The sequence below is a fragment of the Sinocyclocheilus grahami genome, unplaced genomic scaffold (genome assembly GCF_001515645.1).
Source record: "Sinocyclocheilus grahami isolate Dianchi unplaced genomic scaffold, SAMN03320097.WGS_v1.1 scaffold686.1, whole genome shotgun sequence".
In the NCBI taxonomy this organism is placed as follows: domain Eukaryota; kingdom Metazoa; phylum Chordata; class Actinopteri; order Cypriniformes; family Cyprinidae; genus Sinocyclocheilus; species Sinocyclocheilus grahami.
The window spans coordinates 583,916-605,852 of NW_015505865.1; the positions used below are offsets into that span (position 1 = coordinate 583,916).

At 38.3% G+C, this 21,937-nt stretch overlaps 1 protein-coding gene across 1 annotated transcript in view; it reads right to left on the bottom strand.

Moving 5' to 3' along the window:
- LOC107559460 (plexin domain-containing protein 1-like) overlaps positions 1–20,631 on the bottom strand; it is an 83,810-nt gene extending 63,179 nt beyond the window's left edge. The window contains exon 1 of the mRNA XM_016243293.1: positions 20,542–20,631. Within this exon, the coding sequence (XP_016098779.1) occupies positions 20,542–20,617 (76 nt within the window). The 5' untranslated portion in view covers positions 20,618–20,631. The remainder of the gene's footprint in view (positions 1–20,541) is intronic.
- Between the last annotated feature and the right edge of the window lie 1,306 nt (positions 20,632–21,937).

The window sequence follows — 21,937 nt, forward strand, 5'->3', positions numbered from 1 at the left end:
AATGAATACAGTTCTCTCGACCTGTTTGACGCATCAAATCCTTCTCCATCTGACTCATCCGGTTCCATTTCTTCAGCATCACTTTCTACTTGATTTTTATCATTTGACACAATTTCTACATCCTTCTGATTATTTTCTACAACAACATCCTGCAAAACAGGCACACTTTTACCCACGGCTTGACTTATACTCAATCTTTCTCCTGTATTTTCAACATCTTTTAAGCTCCCTCCAGCTTTTTCAACGGGAACTGACTGCTTTAAAAGCCCATCAATTTTCTCATTTTCTCTATTAGTCTCTACCATCTCATGAACCATACTTAACATCCGTTCACCCTGAGAAGTAGAATTGCTGCTGGAAGCTATAACTCTTTGTCCATCAACTTCATTAGGTTCAGAAGGTCTCTCTGCATGTTCCACTTGTTCTCTATGAGGGCAAGCAAGACGTTTGTGCCCCACATCCCCACATTCAAAACATTTCATCCTGCCTGAATTAGCATACACAATGTAATATCCTCCTCCATGCTTTATCTTAAACGAAACATCCAAAGACTGTGTCAGAGAATCCAAAAACATGAACACTTGCCTCCTAAGTGAGATTACATGTTTTAAACGGTCATCTTTACATCCAACAGTCACCATCTTAAATCCACTTGCAAATTTTCCAAACCTACGCAATTCTTGTTCGATCAACTCATTAGGGATAAAAGGTGGAACACCTGAAATAACTACTCTCGTTGAGGGAACAGATAGCGGCGAAACTTGAACAAAAGTATCATTAATGAAGACTCCATTTTCAATCAAAAAAACAACAGCAGCTTTGTTCATCCGAGATGCATAAGATATACTGTCATAGCCAACCTGTTCACCTACCGCAAGCAAAGCCTCTTCCATCGTGACCCCGGGATCCGTAATAAACCGAACCCCCGTGCCCAATGGACAGCGGCGGCGGCACAAAGGACGCCATTCCCCCACGAACTTTCAAATAATACCACCAGCGCACCTCTCCGTCGTCTTCAAAAACGAAAAAGCAATAAATTATGTCTTACCTTTTTCATGCTTGTGAAAAAGATGAAAAAGCTCACCACAGCCGTGTCACAACTTCTGTTGTGTGATCTTTGATGTTCACTCACTTAGCACACGCATAATTTGTATTAAAACTAAATCGTAAAAATAAGACCATTTATAGGGGCATTCACTATAAACATCATTTATTTTTAACCTTGGGCATACACGACTTTCTGGCGAAAGTAAATCTAACTTGTGTGAAATGCGCTAGGCTGTACTATTCTGCATAAGTACAACTACGTGCACGCGTTGCGTGTGTTTTGCTTGCTTGAGTGTTTCTGCATTATATGAGTGGCTTTGGAATATAAATCGCAACACGTTTCAGATGAAACACTCTATTTCTGAAAATATCAGTTAAGAGATTTATAACGAGTGGTTCCCTGCATTATTACAGCAAAGCACGTGATTACAGTACTAAGCCGCTGCAATGGAGAGCAGCTCTAATGCTATTAAATTAAAGATGATGTACCATAGAGCAAAAAAATTAACAGTGAAAGTAACAAAAACTTGTAAAATACATTTTAATGGGCAAAATTAAGTGTGAAAATAACCAAAGTATATAGTCAAACCAAAAATTATTCAGAGACCAGATATAATTTTTTATATTTTTTTACTAGTGGGTGCAAGACACTATACTTCATTTATGTAAGTGAGGATAGCAAAATAAAGTAAACTGTGACAAATCATACCCAAAAATTCTTCATACAGTGGACTACCAGTAAAACTACAGTGGGACCAAAAATTATTCAGACTGAGTCTGCGAAAAAAAGTTGAGGTTTTCATGAAGCTGGACGACAGCATGCCCAGGAGACTATATGCTGTCATTAAGGCTAAGGGTTGCCCAACTAAGTATTGGTAGTTGTGTAAATACTGTCATACTAACAGCTGTCTAATTTTTTGGTTGATTGTAATCCATTACATACCTTTCTATCAAAGTTATCTAACATTATCAAGCTGAATTTGTTCTGACACAGTGTAACTCTGAGATCTTGTCATATTTTATTACCATTTTCTAAACTATAGCGAATAAGCGAATAAACTGTGAGAAATGTTGAAGGTGTCTGAATCAATTTTGGTTTGACTGTATCTATTTGATAAATGAAGTTAACCAGTTAACCAAATACATACTCTTTTGGTTTCTGTACCCAATATTTTAAAAATGTACAAATGCAATGAAAATATTGGTATCGGTACTCGGTATCGGCAAGTACCAAAAATAAAAGTATCGGTATCAGGCGAGTACTGGAAAAAGTGGTATCGGTGCATCCCTGGTTGTAACTGAAAGGTACTCACCGCTGGGCATGGTGGATGGACAGGACAGGCTCATATCAGATGCCTCACTGCTCCGCAGTACAGACAGAACCCGTTATTCATTCTCCATTGACGCTCCATGTGAGTGAGTTGGAAAGAGTCAACATGCATCGGTTCTGGTGCTGGAGTTGCGACAGATGGTGAGGCTAGCAGAGGAGATGCAGGAGGATGGCTGTTAGGCATTGTGAGATGCGGATGGCTTTTTGAATGAAATTCTCAAGTCCCACTATATCATTGTAAATGGCCATTTGTTGATGGAAATTCACATTAAGCCCTTCTCTGTACGCCGTGATGAGTGCCGTAATTTTTTGGTTGATTGTAATCCATTACATACCTTTCTATCAAAGTTATCTAACATTATCAAGCTGAATTTGTTCTGACACAGTGTAACTCTGAGATCTTGTCATATTTTATTACCATTTTCTAAACTATAGCGAATAAACTGTGATAATGTGAGAAATGTTGAAGGTGTCTGAATCAATTTTGGTTTGACTGTATCTATTTGATAAATGAAGTTAACCAACTAACATTATACATACTCTTTTGGTTTCTGTACCCAATATTTTAAAAATGTACAAATGCAATGAAAATATTGGTATCGGTACTCGGTATCGGCAAGTACCAAAAATAAAAGTATCGGTATCAGGCGAGTACTGGAAAAAGTGGTATCGGTGCATCCCTGGTTGTAACTGAAAGGTACTCACCGCTGGGCATGGTGGATGGACAGGACAGGCTCATATCAGATGCCTCACTGCTCCGCAGTACAGACAGAACCCGTTATTCATTCTCCATTGACGCTCCATGTGAGTGAGTTGGAAAGAGTCAACATGCATCGGTTCTGGTGCTGGAGTTGCGACAGATGGTGAGGCTAGCAGAGGAGATGCAGGAGGATGGCTGTTAGGCATTGTGAGATGCGGATGGCTTTTTGAATGAAATTCTCAAGTCCCACTATATCATTGTAAATGGCCATTTGTTGATGGAAATTCACATTAAGCCCTTCTCTGTACGCCGTGATGAGTGCCGTCTCATTCCAGCCGCTGGTTGCCACTACAGTGCGGAATTGCAGCACGTAGTCACTCACAGTGGATTGGCCTTGGCGTAACCGGAAGATCGCTGGCTGTCTGGCCAAAAAAACTTTTTGAAGTGGGTGATAAAAGTCATGAGCGAGCTGGTTATCGGGCCGTTGGCATCCCATGTGGATTGTGCCCATTGCAATGCACGTCCAGACAAGAGCGAAACAATATGAACAATCTTAACCTGCTCACTAGGGAATAGTTGTGGCTACATCTCAAAGAAGAGCATTGTAGGAGAATTCTGCTGCATTCCTCCACCTCATCAGAGTATGTAGCTGGACAGGCCATGGGACTGGCGGAGGCAGATAGTTAAGGAGAGGTGTTGAGAGGTTGAAGGGCTTGAGGAATAGCTTGCACGAGCTTAGCGAACGAGTCAAGGTTCTGATCACCGCTTGACTCTGTGTTATGTTGCATATTGTTGGTCTGGTCTTCGGTCAGCAAATAGAACAAGATAATACAGAAAAATGACAGTCTAACAGAGTCTATTTACAGGCTTCAGGAGAGGAGCAAGCGATGATCACAGGTGAGATAATATAATAGATAATCTTGAGCAAAGACTTAGCTGAACAGCCACTGAGGTTTCTTTGCAGGGTGAGGCTGAGTCAACGTGCTTGGAGGAAGACAGAAGATGATGGCAGACGACTGGGATGGATTCAACAAACAGGTAGGTAGAGCAGGTAAGGAGACAGGAAAGTTGATGCACGCTAGTGAAAAACAAGACCAGACACTGAGGTGGTGATTGGAAGGTTGCTTTATACTCTGACTAGACTGCTGCTGACAGGTGAAGTGCATCAGAACTCTTGTGATTGTGAACGAGTGCATGGAACTGAAGGATCTGGTGTTGCTGGTGACTCTGTGACATCAGTAGAAATGTACAAAAGTATTTGGGTATGTATGTGCCATGGAATAGCGTGAAGGTCATCATCAAAAAGTGGTAATGGGGCACCTCAATGGCATCTGTCATTGACAATGTCAAAAATGTATGCAAAAACAAGATGAAAATTAACAGTAACATTATAGGAGCTGCAGGAATTTCTGGGAAGTATTGGTCACTTGCTGTATGCAGCAGTCTTGTATTCTTCATACGTCTGGGTTCTGGGGTAGGGTGGACAGACAGAAACTGTCGCTCATTTAAAAAAAATAAATCTAAGCCTGCCCAAACCTTACCAAAACTGTTGGAAAGAGACTGTATGAAACAGTCAAGTAGAGGGAGCTAACAGACTGCTTTACTATTTGACTGCCTAAAAGACTAACACATTAGAGGACATCTTTATCTACTGCTTCTAAGTTCTGTCATGAAACTCTAGATGGCGCAGGCTGATAGTTCCTTAACTTAGGGTGTATGTAACAAAGTTTGTTGTTCAGAGAAAGAGGAGGCGGGAACCGACGAACATTTGAACATAAAACTTTAATAATCAAGTAAACAAACACAAAACAAAAGTAAAACTGGCATCCCCCTCACAGACGACTGTCACATAAAACATAACAAAACAACAACATAAATAGTCCAGGCCTGGTCCTCTCTCGTCCTTCACTGTCGTCACTCCTCCTTTTATCTTTCCGGAGCTGCTCCGTGGAACTTGAGTGGCTCAGGTGTCGCTCATTATCATTTACTCCACCGGCCTCGCTCCATTCTCACAGCTCTCGGACCCACCCCACTCATCACAGTGTACTCACACTATGCGATCTGAACCGTGCCCAAGCATATTTGACCCCCAAAGTTTGGTTCGTTTGACTAGTGTGATCGCTCCGTACCATGCCTGAATGGGGTTTACTGAACTGGCCTGCTTGAAAAATGTTTGATTTACCTGCATCTGTCTCTCTCCCTCTACAAACAATGAAGTTACTTCAAAAACAGCGATTTTACCCCCTCATTGCAGATTCGTTGAGAAATATAATATATCATAATGTAAATATAATAAAATATAATTTATAATGTTCAGTATTGAAGCTGTTTTGTCGCAAAACAACAAGTTTCTGTGCTCCTGAATGTTTCTTTGTGTGCGCCAGGTGATACGATCTGTGTGCGAGTGATGCGTGTGTGTGTCAGTTAACGCAGCGCATTAATATAGAATGGTGATTAAACTGAACAGTTTTAATGCTCAGTTGGCCTTGTCACACACACATAAAGTGGTGTTCAGTAGGGTCACACTGTAAATCTGTCTAATTTAAATATTAAAATAAAGAAAATTTTGGGATTTTGAAAAGTTTAATAAACAATTTACGAAAACAATTTCAGAAATATTTAAGATTCTGCACTTTTTGTGTGATAATGAAATACAGGTGGGGCTTATTGGCACAGTGGTTATAACCAGAAAAATAAAAAATGGCACTTCATACCCAAAAGGTTGCCAACCCCTGGTATATCAGTTTGCAACGTATATCTATTTAATAATGACACATACAGCACGTCCTAAATAGAGTTAAGCCATTCCACAAGGTATTCCAGGCACACATAGTCACATAGGCCGCTTGAGTTAAGCCAATTGGCATGGTAGCCCAGACACACATATTCTAGGCCACTAGAATTAAGCCATTCAACATAGTAGCTCAGGCACACATAGATAGTTAATCTATCTAACATCTTGTCGGTAGATCTGCTTGTTTTGGTGTTGTGGGTGTTTTGCTGGCAAAAAGATGTAAAAAGTTTTTCAGTAAACCAAACCGTTCTAAAATAATGCATCTTTTTGTGAAATTGTTGGCATGATGCCAAGCTGATTTTGAGGCTGCAACTCTGCAACACTTTGGCATAATGACACCAAACGTTTTAAATGTCATTGTCACCTCACACTGACCACACCATATTAATTTGATAACAGTGCCACCTATTGGTCAAAAGTGATAAGCAAATAATCGTATTACTAGTGATTGTATTTGTGTTTTTTCAGTTTATAATAATCTAAAAATGTCTTTAAACACTCATTTTTGCAGTTGGTCTGATGCTCCCAGCCATGCTGGCATTACTCATTGTTCCTTCTTTGTTCTTGACCCCTTAATTGCTGCTTGCAGCTGTATTTTTAATTGTATCTGTCTTATGTTAAATCCGAAATACATATGATGCAGCCAGTAATTGCTAATATGTCAATAATGTTTGCAATTCAAAAGGTTTAGAATAAACATGTTCTGAATAAGTAAAAACCAAAGAGTGTTATCCCCGTTTCCCTCTATTTCCATGTATATTCTCACTGTAGAGCTACATGTCTTCATGACAGCTCCTATTATATCCTGATCTTAAGGTTTCCTCTTAGCAGCATATTAACAAGCTGACAAAAGTAAAGAATAACAGTTTAAAAGTGTTTGTCAGCACTTACAGTAATATGATGAAAAGGACAGACACTGCAAGGGACAGGGATAGGGATGAATTCTTCAAGTAGAGGCAGCCAGAAAAATTTTGGATTAGGGTACAATGAGCTACAGTTCCAAATGACAGAGCATTCCCTCCAGGGGCTTCGAAGCAAGTTCAGCCAAACCAGCAGAATTCTTATATCTCATCTTACTCCAGGCCTGATGGCAAGCTCAGCCAATTCTCAGAACAAAGGAAATGCGAATAGTGTTTAGAAAGACAGCGAGTGAACAAATACAGAGCAACTGAAGAAAAAAATTGGAAAAGGCTCAATTTGTTTAAGGCTGCAGACTGTTGACCCAGAGAAAAGGAAATTTGTGGGAGCTGTTTTAAATTAAAAAAATGTTACTATAGCATTCTAATCTTTTATTCCTGTTGAAGGATTTATTAATTGCTCTGCGATTAAAAATTCCAGAGCAAGCTGGAATAATGATATGCTGGACTAGCTGCTGCAGAACACATTTGTATGACTCTTGTTGTCAATATAGACACTGTTTTTGAACAGTTACACTACATTCTTACATTCGAAAAATCTAAGCAACAAACATCAAAGGCTGTTCCTATCGCTGCTGAAAAAATGTAAAATAAAAATGTGAACAAATCGTGTGAAAGGAAAGGGTGAGAAAGATAAATATGGAACAGAGATGCGTGGAGAGGAATAGAAGAGGATCAGCGTTACAGCAAGGGGGAGGGTAGTGTGTGTGTATGTGGAGGAATTGTATCAATGGGGTCCTGGTTTTAATAACAGGTTTTGTTTGATTGCATTGCCGGAAAAGCTCAGCTATTTCTAACTGCCACATAATCAAAAACTGCAAATTTAGGGGAGATGAACAGATAAGGATGCACAAAAAAAAGAAGTAAAAGACAGGAAATGTTTAAAAAGAAAGAATAAATATTTTGTGAATTGTTATGGGTAGTGCATGTAGCACTTTTTTGAGAGAGGACCAGTGGTGCCAAACATGAGATTATGCCAAATAACAAGGTTTAAAAACTTAATGAAAGTGTTACGTAGGAGGTAGAAAACAAGAGAGATCCACATCTTCCCCACAGTTGCCTACTAGCACTGCCTGTTCTTAGTCCTGGATAGAGATCAGCAAATAAATAACCAATTTATGAATCCAAGTAAACAGTTGGACAGTTATCTGTTCCACACTTGTTCCAAGCAGCACTGAATGCTAAAACATTGGAGCAATGCTACAAAACTATTCTAGAGAATGATTAGCTAAAAAAATAAAGCAGGTTCAGACCCACACAGTACTGTAAACACATATAATGGCACAATGTGCACACCTATTCCTCAGTCAAAAAATCTAAATGAATGGAAACTGGAGGCATGATGACATTGTTTCTCGGAGCCTTGTCTGTCTTTTCCTTGACATGACCTTTCAAACAATTGTTTTCAAAATATTGTTTTTTGTTCACTATAGCGTTGAGGGAGACCAATAGAGAGAGAGAGAGAGCACAGACCTCCAAAGAAGAACATTGGGGTTGAAGACCAGAAACATTTCTTTCAACATTTCTCGCTTGTGTATTCTTCAACCCAGTGGCGGCTGGTGAAATATTTTCTAGGTAGGGCACCACATCCAAAAATTTTAGCATACATCCCGGTATGATTTATCCCATTATAACAAAAGAAGTAGTAAGACTTTAGACATTTTAAATAAAGATAATTGTTTTACCAAGGTAAAGATTGAGGATGACTTCCACAAAACTATATTTTCTGCATGCTTTATTCAAGATCAATTTTTTTAAAATGTAATTTTCATAATTCACAATTTATGTATAGAGTGCAACAGCAAAAACTGTGAGGGAAAAAATGTGTAAATTTATATAACAACATTCTGAATTTGTCGAATATGGTGATCTGTAGGCAAGCTCGACATCACCAGTGAACAGTTCTTCTGTCAGAGTGAGTGTTCATGTCCATATAGCCTATATAAACATTTACATTTAGTCATTTCACGAGTTCGCCTTGCAGATAATAAAGTGAGAAGAATAGTATGCATATTTGGCATGCTGTCCGAGGAGAGGGCTCCGAGCTCTGTAATTCTTCCCGAACCCGGGGCACTCCCCCCCCCCCTGTCCAGGGAGAGGGCTCCGAGCTTGGCATCTGCCTGAACACAGAACGCTCCCCCTAAAGATGTAATTGGCATGGGGCTTGATATTAGTGAGGCTTGATAACCCCCAAACATTGCAGGGCTTAAGGCTGATGGGATGCTGGACGTCGCTTGTAGTAGCGGCACTTCTGGCTTTAAAAGAGAGAGCTAGAGGCTCCTGCGGGAGCAGACACTGCTGCGGCAGTGGGAAAGAGAGATAAAGGCTCCTGCGGGAGTAGACACTGCTGCGGCAGTGGGGAAATACAGATAAGGCTCCTGCGGGAGAAGTCACTGCTGCAGCAGTGGGAAATACAGATAAAGGCTCCTGCGGGAGCAGTCACTGCTGAGGCAGTGGGGAAATACAGGTAAAGGCTCTTGCGGGAGCAGACACTGCTGTGGCAGTGGGAAAGAGAGATAAAGGCTCCTGTGGGAGCAGTCACTGCTGCAGCAGTGGGGAAATACAGGTAAAGGCTCCTCCGGTAGTGGACACTGCTGCGGCAGTGGGGAAATACAGATAAAGGCTCCTGCAGGAGCAGACACTGCTGCGGCAGTTGGAAAGAGAGATAAAGGCTCCTGCGGGAGCAGACACTGCTGCGGCAGTGGGAAAGAGAGATAAAGGCTCCTGCGGGAGCAGTCACTGCTGCGGCAGTAGGGAAATATGGATAAATGCTCCTCACTGCTACGGCATCTGAAAAGAGAAGGAGGCTTCTGTGGAAGCGGGTACTGCTGTGGCATCTGAAAAGAAAACTCTTGTGGGAGTGGGTATTGCTACAGCATCTGAAGAGAGAAAGTGGCTTCTGCGGAAGCGAGCACTGCTGTGGCAGTGGGAAAGAGAGATAAAGGCTCCTGCGGGAGCAGACACTGCTGCGGCAGTGGGGAAAAACAGATAGGCTCTTGTGGGAGCAGTCACTGCTGCGGCGGTGGCAAGTAGAGATGAGTGGGAAGTAGAGATACAGGCTCCTGTGGGAGCGGGCACTGCTGCGGCAGTGGGAAAGAGAGATAAAGGTCACTGCTGAAAAGAGGCATCTGAAAAGAGAACGTGGCTTCTGCAGGAGCGGGCACTGCTATGGCATCTGAAAAGAGAAAGTGGCTTCAGCGGAAGTGGTCACTGCTGCGGCGGTAAAAGCAGAGATGTTCGGCTGGGGGTGGATTGGTGGAAATGAGCTGATGTTAAAGGACTCGGCTGATGAGGGTTCGGTGAACTCCTTTGATAAGGATGTGGTCTGACCGAATGTAGGTCTTGAAGGCATCTGACGTCCATCGGCCGAGTGCTTGGGAGCTTGCGTTTTTTGGGCAGCTGTGGTAGCCGCGCCTATGCTGAAGGGGGGGGCTGGAAGAATGATCTGCTGCGATGGGTCCAATGAGAGTTTAGCCTGCGGGCTTTTGAAATGCAGTTAGGCTAAGAGGGGGATGAGAGATCGATTATCAGACGTTTTTTTACCTGCAAATTTCTGGGTAGCGACGCCGATTAGGCTGGCATGGAAATAGTCGAAGTCGATGTCCGCATATTCAAGAATTTACAGTTCCTTTAGCCATTCTGTCATAAAGAAATGGCCAAATATTAAAGATTAAGTGGACATACAAGGATTAGATCACGCGGTGGCATGTAAAAACAATCGTCAGGCCATTGGCACTCTCTGTAGGCTTTTGATATAATGTTTAATGTTTAATGTACATTATATTGTTTAAAATACATTAAGCTATGGCGGTAGCTAAAAAAAAAAAAAGGTAATTTCAGTTCATTTCCAGGTAATAAATATAGTATATGAATAATGCAGTGCTAATTGACATAACATTTATAACAATATAGAAACTGTTCTGCCTTATGTGTTTGTATAAGCCAGGGGTAGGCAAGTTCGGTCCTAGAGAGCCGCAGTCCTGCAGAGTTCAGCTCCAACCCTGTGTTTGATTAGGGTTGGAGCTGAATTCTGCAGGACTGCAGCTCTCTAGGACCTAACTTGCCTACCCCTGGTATAAGCCAATCCTAAAATTGTCATTAGGAAAACACAGAAAATAATATTATAGAATACAAATGATTGGTTATTGTCCAGCAGTGTATTTGATTTCTTAGCCAATTAAAAGACATAAGAAAAAAATAAAGCCTGTCAATTAGACAATTATTATTTTTTTTTATTTTTGTCCCCTTAATTTCTGAAATGATGACTACGCCCCTATGTGTGCAGTACAGAAAACAGTGCACGAGTCTTCTTGTGCTTGAATGGTTTAAAGTCATATTAAAATGTGCACAAAGGAATCAATAAGAGGAATCGAAATTTTAATTTTATAACAACTAGACGATTCCTGACCTTAAGCATCCTATTCCAGAATTGGAATAGATTTTGAATTCCCAAGCCTAGGTATGTGTTAACATGTTAAATAAAATGCTCTTTTTTTTTGTCCTACCGAAAATGTCCCTGGGGTCCACCTTTGTTATTATACCAAACTACACTTTCAATGTGATTTTAAACCATTCAAGTCAAGAAGACTCACAGGCTGTTTTCTCTGCTGCACACACATCCTTGTGAAAGTGTTCTTTAGCCTGTTGATTTTCATTCATAATATTCAGCTGACCATGAATATTTTGCAATAAGATATCTAAGATATATATATTTTTTTACCTTATTAGGAATTGACGAACTGGAATCTTTAAAATGCAAACGATGCCCAACCTTACCCATACCCCACATTATTTTTTACTGGCACCTTTCTATTCACACTGTTTTATACCCTTTCTTTTCTTTTAAACCATCACTTACCCTTCTTTGCGTTTGCCCTTCTTAAAAACAACCATATAATCTTAGACGTGAATGTACTTTTCGAAATTAGTTATAAAACAGTTGCTCCTGGCAACAGGGATAGGTAGTATGTTTGCTTAACAGTGTCAAACATGACAATTTATGAGACTAATGTCATGTTTTGCTCCAAAATCACTATATAACATCAGTCGTGTTTGAAACAGTTAGCTTCTGTGATTCCATGTTGCTTCTTATCACAGTGAGACAGAAAATATTTTTTATAACATTTTATACTGTGATACAATCTATGTCAATTAACGTTGCATTGCAATTGTGTGTTTATTGTCTTCCACGTTTCATCAGTCAAAGCATTTCTATCTGCATGTTAATCAGCTGTAGTGATATCTGATGCATTTGTCCATATAAGGGATTTCCTGGGTCTCACTTGTGAAACAGACATTAAAGTACATGAGTGTTAGGATTAGGGTTAACCCTGCTCCATAGTGCTCACATCGTCTCATTTTGGGTAAAAATAGAAAAATAATACTAATGTACTTTGTAACGCAGTAACTTGAGTAGTTTTTCAGCAAACTACTTTTTTACTCTTACTTGAGTCATTTTTCAGTACTTTTACTTGTACTCAAGTTAATTATTCCTTAAGTAGCAATACTTTTACTTAAGTACAATTTCTTAGTACTCTTTCCACTACTAGACATATTTTAGTCATCTGAATTGTTTTTAGTTTTAGTCTAGTTTTAGTCGACTAAATATCATACGATTTTAGTAGACTAAATCTACAGTAAATTTCCAGACTCGTTATATAGGTTTGATATTATGGTTTTAACATGATAGACACCGATTTAACTGCGGAACATGCCTTTGTTAAAATTAAATAAAACCACTTCTCATAAAGAACAAGAACATGGTCTTCTTTTTAATGAAATACCAATGGTTACATAGGCTAATTATGCATTCTTTATAGCAACTTGGTTACCATATTCTTCATTCTTTCAAGCAGACATATTTATTGCTATAAATAAATTTAGATTAATCTTTAGGGCTACTAAAGTTTTTCAGTCAAGAGCAGTGCATGATTTTCTGTCTTTCTTTTGTTGCTTGATTAACATCAATGACTCAGACAATAGCAACTAAATTAGGCTGCTGTCCCTTTAAAACCAAATGCACAGCTGCAATGGATGCAATGTACTGATGCATGTTCATTCTCCCTACTGTTTACGTTCATTTAAGACGTAATCAACTGTGTTTACGTGAATACTCGTCAAAACTGACAATTCCACATAATTTTATGTGTATTTCTCCGTTCATGCGACGAGAAAGAGTACTCGCATGCTGTGAGATGCGGTTTCTGTGTGTGTATGCTTCAGTGTCTGCGCTCAGAAAACCAGACCGAATTGAGTTTTCTCTTGCGTCGTCAGATTTATCTATATGTCTGCTCTTCTCTTACTCCCACATATTAAATTTTTTTAATGTTTTATGCGATGTGCAGCAAGTGTATGTTAGCTTATGTCCCGACGGTTCATATGTACACATCTAACCTTCGAGTACGAACCATGCAGCAGATTCGTTCTGAATGAATCTCTTGCCAAATCGTCCCTCCCTAACATTTTCGTCTCGTTTTTATTAGTTGACGAAAATGTCAATAGGTTTACATCATAGTTTTTGTCATTCAAAAAGAGTTTTAGTTCGTTATCGTCTCGTTGTCGTCGGTGAAAAAAATGTCGTTGACGAAAATTATGACAAAAGTTATTCGTCAACGAAATTAACACTGCTTAGCAGACGCTTTTATCCAAAGCGACTTACAAATGAGGACAATAGAAGCAATACCGTTGACCATCGCAAACTAAAAAATTATAAAAAACTTGCCAGTCATACGACCATACTGAAATGTGCTTGTGCAAAAAGCTATCGGAGAGTGCACATACATGGTCTGTTTATTTACACATTAATAATAACACACGTGTCTAATAATGTACGACTCCTGTATGTCATTGTAATCATATCTTTACCTCCATTACAATCGTCATCCGTCTAAACTTCACTGGTTTGCTTTATTCAGCCCATACAGACTAGTCCTGACTTCATATTTCTTATTTATAGAGTTTGTTCCCACCAATCGCTGCACAAGTTAAGGTTACATATGATGACGAAAGCACATTAGTGCTAGCCCTCCCGAAACTCGGAAATTGCATTGCAGTACCTGCAGTTCAGAAAAAAATCTTATGGAAGTCTATAGCTGTGTCCTAAAGTGAAGTGCGTGGACTCCGAAGTGCGTATTTCAAGTGTGATTGCATCACACCAGCACTATGTAGGCTGTCCCAATGTGAAGTGCGCGCACTCCGAAGACTTAATTTGAAGTGCGATTCAGCACTTCAACGTCACGACATAAGCTGTCCCAATTCAGGATGCACCCTCCGGGCTGCATTCCAGTTCACTTTTAGACACGCACTTGCAAATTTCCCTAAGCACTTACCCTCGGGGAAATACCCGCCGCCATTTTGAAGTGCGTTCCACTTCGTCAAGTGGACAAGGGAAGTTTACATGGACATACCCTCGACCCCTCAATTTTGCCCGAGGGAGCGAGTCTGCTTTATATGCACACTTCAGGCCGCTCTGTAGACCACAATGCAACACAACTATGACGTCATCGCAGATCGCATTTAATTTATCCCCACCCCAAACAACTCTATAATATATAAATTATTTATTTTTTACATTTCTAACTGCCCAAGCATATCTATATATATATACAGAATGCTGCACCAAACAAATTCGTAAGGGGAAAAGTAAACAATAAACCAACTCCATAGCGGATTCTAAGTGATCAAGGGCTTAGGACATTCCAATTCAGCCCATTCCAAAGGATCCGCCAGTAATGGGCACTCATGCAGCATAATCAGCGATGTACATCCGAGTAAACGAGACGAAGGGAAGTTAGCGAGTGAAGGGCATAAAAAAAAGTGAACTGGAACGCAACCCTGAAGCATTCCAAGGCCGATTGCATCACCGCGGCGTGACGAAGGCTGCCGTAATTCGAAAATGACTTCAAATGTGAGCTCCATTTCCCAGGAAAATGAAGTGTACATCTGATGGACACTTCGCATCCTACCATATCCCAGAATGAATTGCGCGCAAATGACAATGGAATTTATATTCAAAGAACATGGCGGGTGAGAGTTCTGTGGGGGAATTCAAATTTAAATGTAAATATTGTGTTTTGATTTACTCAAATACGTTGCAAAATTGTTAAAAGCCAGGTTTTTTTTTTTGTCTAAATATTTTTCATAAGTGTTTCCATTTTCTCTTGTTTTAGGAATATTCTGGAGAATATGGGCCTACTGCTTTTAAGCAAGATAATAAACAAATTTTTTGCTGAAATTCATTGTACTTTTGTTGTTAACAGGCATGGTTTATTTGCTCTGCCTTACGATCGCAAGTGTCCTGGGACAGGTGAGGGAGTGAGTGGAAGCTGGTGGAGCTGCTCAGGGAGAACATCAAATTCCAGAGAGAGACAGAGGAGAGAAGAGCACAGGAGAGAATGGAGAGATAATAAATAAATTATTATTACAATAAATTATTAACCCATCTCTCAAGAAGAGAAAAGAGTGGAAAAAATGGGTATAATAAAATTTTTCAATATCTTTTTTTATGTCACATTGTCAATGAAACAACCTAATTTCTGTAGTTTCTTTTTGTGATGTAAGTTAAAAAAGAAATGTTAAGTTGTATACGTTATTCATCTTTTTAATGTAATTTATTTGTAAATAAATTTGAGTACTTTCTGTACATTTTGTATTTTTTGTTATGCATATTCACATGTGTAAATAAAAGAGAAGTAATTGTTATGTACATTAATTTTTTTATGCAGCTTACAAAATATTCTTCTGTAGATATACAGAAGATATATTTCATTGACAAATATTCATTGTCAATGAAACAACCTAATTTCTGTAGTTTCTTTTTGTGATGTAAGTTAAAAAAGAAATGTTAAGTTGTATACGTTATTCATCTTTTTAATGTAATTTATTTGTAAATAAATTTGAGTACTTTCTGTACATTTTGTATTTTTTGTTATGCATATTCACATGTGTAAATAAAAGAAGTAATTGTTATGTACATTAATTTTTTTATGCAGCTTACAAAATATTCTTCTGTACGTTGAATTTTTTGTCCTTTAAAAAATTTTTACACATTAAAACAAATTGTTCTATACATTACTGAAAGTACCTTTTACAACAATTTACAACATAACTTAGATTTAACATCAGAAAAACAACATAAATTTTGAGGTCAGCCCTGCCTCCATGTGTTCTGGGGTCTTCAGGAGGGGAATCTCTTGGTGGTAAATGGCCAGCACCTCCTCAGCGACTCGGAGGACAATGCAGTGGACAGTGGAATGAGACATGTCAAACACTCTGGAGACCACGCTGTATGATGTACCACTGGCCAGACAGAAAAGAAACACCAGGGTCTGGATTGTTGCACCCCATCACTGTTGCCGTTCACTTCTTCGAAGATCCAGCAGTACTGTCAGGACCTCCCTGCTCAGCCGAAAACCGTTAAAAACCTGTCCAGCACTGGCACATTCAGCTTTATCCTGCAGTACAGGGGTCTGGACTGATTTAGGGAAAGAAGGAAAAGAGAAATTGTTTAGAGCTATGACAAAGTAATTGGTAGAAGAAATATTGAGATACTTTAGTAAACCACTTGTAGTAACTACTAATACCACATTGGGGAAAAACTACTAGTCATATTTAAAACCTTACCTAAAGGGATAGTTCACCCAAAAATGAAAATTCCAAACCTGGAACAACTTGAGGGTGAGTAAATGATTACAGAATTTTTGGGTTAACTATCCTCTAATTAAAAGTATTATCTTGCATCTTGCATACTCATAATTTAAAGTTGCCTACTTTATATACCGTTGGGTAGTTTAATCTCCAACAATGCATCATGTTGTGTGTGTGTTTGTGTGTGTGTGTATGTCTGTGTGTGTTTAGTATTTTTTTTATGTTGATACAAATTATTATTATTACATTATTCAAGTAAGCCCCAAGCCAATACCTGCATTTAAAATTGTAATCCGGCAATTAAAGATGCAGCAAATTTCTGTAGTTTCTTTTTGTGATGTAAGTTAAAAAAGAAATGTTAAGTTGTATACGTTATTCATCTTTTTAATGTAATTTATTTGTAAATAAATTTGAGTACTTTCTGTACATTTTGTATTTTTTGTTATGCATATTCACATGTGTAAATAAAAGAAGTAATTGTTATGTACACATTAATTTTTTTATGCAGCTTACAAAATATTCTTCTGTAGATATACAGAAGATATATTTCATTGACAAATATTCATTGTCAATGAAACAACCTAATTTCTGTAGTTTCTTTTTGTGATGTAAGTTAAAAAAGAAATGTTAAGTTGTATACGTTATTCATCTTTTTAATGTAATTTATTTGTAAATAAATTTGAGTACTTTCTGTACATTTTGTATTTTTTGTTATGCATATTCACATGTGTAAATAAAAGAAGTAATTGTTATGTACATTAATTTTTTTATGCAGCTTACAAAATATTCTTCTGTACGTTGAATTTTTTGTCCTTTAAAAAATTTTTACACATTAAAACAAATTGTTCTATACATTACTGAAAGTACCTTTTACAACAATTTACAACATAACTTAGATTTAACATCAGAAAAACAACATAAATTTTGAGGTCAGCCCTGCCTCCATGTGTTCTGGGGTCTTCAGGAGGGGAATCTCTTGGTGGTAAATGGCCAGCACCTCCTCAGCGACTCGGAGGACAATGCAGTGGACAGTGGAATGAGACATGTCAAACACTCTGGAGACCACGCTGTATGATGTACCACTGGCCAGACAGAAAAGAAACACCAGGGTCTGGATTGTTGCACCCCATCACTGTTGCCGTTCACTTCTTCGAAGATCCAGCAGTACTGTCAGGACCTCCCTGCTCAGCCGAAAACCGTTAAAAACCTGTCCAGCACTGGCACATTCAGCTTTATCCTGCAGTACAGGGGTCTGGACTGATTTAGGGAAAGAAGGAAAAGAGAAATTGTTTAGAGCTATGACAAAGTAATTGGTAGAAGAAATATTGAGATACTTTAGTAAACCACTTGTAGTAACTACTAATACCACATTGGGGAAAAACTACTAGTCATATTTAAAACCTTACCTAAAGGGATAGTTCACCCAAAAATGAAAATTCCAAACCTGGAACAACTTGAGGGTGAGTAAATGATTACAGAATTTTTGGGTTAACTATCCTCTAATTAAAAGTATTATCTTGCATCTTGCATACTCATAATTTAAAGTTGCCTACTTTATATACCGTTGGGTAGTTTAATCTCCAACAATGCATCATGTTGTGTGTGTGTTTGTGTGTGTGTGTATGTCTGTGTGTGTTTAGTATTTTTTTTATGTTGATACAAATTATTATTATTACATTATTCAAGTAAGCCCCAAGCCAATACCTGCATTTAAAATTGTAATCCGGCAATTAAAGATGCAGCAAACCAGTGTAACTTACCTGTCCTTGGTCTTGGTTAAGCCTGAGGTACATCACCGTCTCCTCCATTATCACGTAAATCATAAAAACAAAAATGAGCAATTCTGGCTCCACCTGTCCTGTAAGCATGGCAGCTGTCCTCTCGCACAGTTGCTATACGACAGAGTGGTAATCGGGAACCCCTGGTGGCGCATTTAGGAAATTCTACGAAGGTCCTTTGTGCACTTTGGGGGCGTGGCCTTCGGAGTGTGCACGCTTAACTTTTGGACACAGCTTATGAGAACAGTCTGGGCGATTCTCGGCCAGAGTGAAATCGCCCAAAAAGGGGAGGTACTCCACAGAATGTGACTTGATGCTGATTGGACTATATATCCAGAGGCAGAACAAGCAGTCTAGAACAGTGACAGCTGTGATAGAAAAAAAAATCCTCAACTTTCGCACTTTGGTGGTGCGTCGCCCAATCACCCAAATGAAGAAACCACCCCGGTCACTAATGTTAATCAAACAACAAAACACAGCTTTAACAAAGATTAATCTAAATTTAACGTATACAACTATTTTACACTTAATTATTACATTTCTGTACATGAATAGAGTGTTTTTTTATTTTTTCATTTTTAGGGTCATGCTCAAACACAGCCCTTATCGTCACTTGTTCATTAACTGTCTGTAACAGATTTTGTTGTATCTCACACTCAGTATATCATGCACACATATACACGTCTCAGAGGGACCAGAAAGAAGGGATTTGTGGGAGGGACAGAGAGGCCACTGAAAGTAGAGCAGTGCTGCCTGCCAGAAAGAACCAGGCCCTCTAAAAATACAGTATCTCCAAGGAGGACAGAAATACACATACACACACACACACACACACACACACACACACATAGCGTGTGTGCCATGAAAAAAAAAAGAGAGAGAAAGAATATAAGGGTAAAGTATTAAAAAGGCCAAGCTGATGTGTAGGACTGTTCTTTATGTTCTTTATGTTTGCACATGGTTTACATAACCTTGGTCTTTTGACACTTCTGTGAATGCTTGAATGAAATATGAAAACTTCTAACCCTGGCCAACAGGGGGCGTTTTGTTGCTAAACCCCCATGTTGCATGACCCAGAAACATTGTATTGCTCTTTCCCTGTTCTCTGATTGACATCTGTTGAACATAAAGTCGATGTAGGCTGGGAAGGGGGATGCTTGGTTTGTATTCTCCATGAACGGAGCCAGCCTTTAGAACACAATCCTCAGCACCCAATGCATGGATTCATTTTCTCTGACTCATAAAGCTCTTTAGAAACACCAGAACCAAAAGTGAGAAGGTGCATACATAGAAACACACATTGTTGTTCAGCAGACAAAGAGGTGAGGTTGAAAGACAAAAACAGTGAGTCTTGGGCGGAACTTTTAGTTTGACAAGCTAATGGGTAACATATTCCAGAACCTTCTTTGAAAAGCAGCTTATGTTGCATTAAAGCTTTTATTTTTAGTTAATGCATGGGAATTGAACACATGACCTTGGTATTGCTAGTGCCGTGCTCTACTGCAGGGGTCTCCAACCCTGCTCCTTGAAAAGCTTCCCCCATGCAGACTTCAGTTTCAACCCTGCTTCAGCACACCTGTCACCTGGGATCTGATTAATCACCAAATTACTCCATTTAGCTAATACTGAAACAAGAATTGTGCGAATGTGTGGATAAATGCATATATGAATGCATGAAGGTACAAATAAAAACAATAGATTTCTGATTTATATACATATTATTTATATAAATCAGAAATCTACATATAATAAAATATTGTCTTTATTTTATTATAAAATGAACATACATTTATACAAAAATTACTATATATTAACATTGATTGATTGATTTGATTTGATTTGATTGACTGATTTGTGTTTGTTCATTCATTCATTTTAAAGTGCATGCCTACTTCATGATACACCGAGGTTTAAAGCGTTAATCAATCAACAAATAGTCTACTGGATTTTCATTAGGTTGGATAAATTTATTTAAATAATTTGAAGTGTGAATAAATTATTCATTTTGAAATTAGTTATTATTTTTATACATACATCATTGGGATCTCTGGGACCCCAAATATAACAATTAATCTCAACAGAACATTAGGGTTAAGTATAGATAAACAAACAAGATCAGTTAAAATATTTGCCCATCAATATCTGTGTATAAAAATATTTGCTTATCATTAAATAGTTTGTATTGTTTGTTTGGAATTACACATTCAAAATGAGCTGCTCAAATGCCTCTGTATGTGTGTGAGAGTCATGATGTTTATATCAGTGAATCTGAGCATGTCTCTTATGTTGTTAAACCATCATATCTCTGTGTGTGTTTAATAATGTCTTACCTTTCTGCTCCTGAGCCCACACTCTGGTCAGCTCTGCCTGTGAGAGACAAATCAACAGCACGGCACACAGACCCATGTCCACCCCACAATCCTTCTCTCGCTCTCCACTCTCCTTCAAGCGCTCCTCTAGTCTCTTGTCTTCTTGCTCCTCCTCTCCCTCCTCCTGTCACCTCTTTCCTCTCTCTGAATCAGGTTTTACGCACTCTCCTTTTCCCTGGACTTATCTCCCTCCTTTTCTCCCTTCCTTTTTTCCCTCCCTTCTGGCTTTTTCACTCTGAAAACAAGCGGTTCTGACTTGTGTCTGTTTTCTCGTATTTCAGTGAATTGTGGGATATTAAAATGCATGGTAATGCAGGAACTGAAAAGAGGGGTATGGCAGAGAGATCAGCTAAAACAGTGTTGCTACTCAGGACTATTCTTTATTGCTATTCTCTCTCTCTTTGTAGAAGTCTGGAGGCAACTTTGCTTAATATTATGCAGTATATATACATGCTCTTTAAATAAAAAAAATTGCATTATTCAACATTCAATGTACATTTAAATGTTTCTGCATACATTGCTGCATTGTTGTGAAGTGACTTTATTACGTGGCAACTTTTGACAGTGATTCGGTGTCATTAACTAGAACTACTAATAATTTTCCTTAACTGAAATACTGCTAAAATAAAATATAAATATTAGAAGGAACACTTGAAAAAAATAAGACATTTTAATTAGAATGTGTTGCCTAGACAACTAACCGGAATATTTTTTTCTAAAATTAAAAACTAAAACTGAAATAAAAATGTGTTATTTAAGATATGATTAAGATCAATTTTAAGCTAATTGCATTATATTTTAACATATTTCGTTTATAAAATATACCACTTCAACTTTTATTGCAGTTCTTTACATATAATTTAAAATCCACTTTTATATTATTATATATTATATTATATATAACTGTAGATAGAATATATTTTCACTTTAATGTGCTTCAAGAACATTTTCAATAGCATACCACCACTATTAGTGTATTATAAAGCTGTATTTCAGTATCCAAAATGGTATACTTAAAAGTGCAAAAATCATTAAATAAAAATGACACACATGAACATACTTTCAAATCTAGAAAACGTTTATGTACTATATATTGATATGTACATTACAACAATAAATTCCCTGAGTACATTTAAAAAAATACAGCAGGACAAACTCTTGAGCAAAATAATTATAATAAAATAAAGATCAGTGAAATGCTTTGACAGAACTACTTTAATCAATTTGTAGAACATTACAGTTATGCCTGTATTACTGTAAAGTACACAATGAATATTCCATAATTGAATAAAAATGCATCACAATGGAATTTGCAGACACACACAAAACATTTTTTAATAACTCAGGTTAAGCCTGC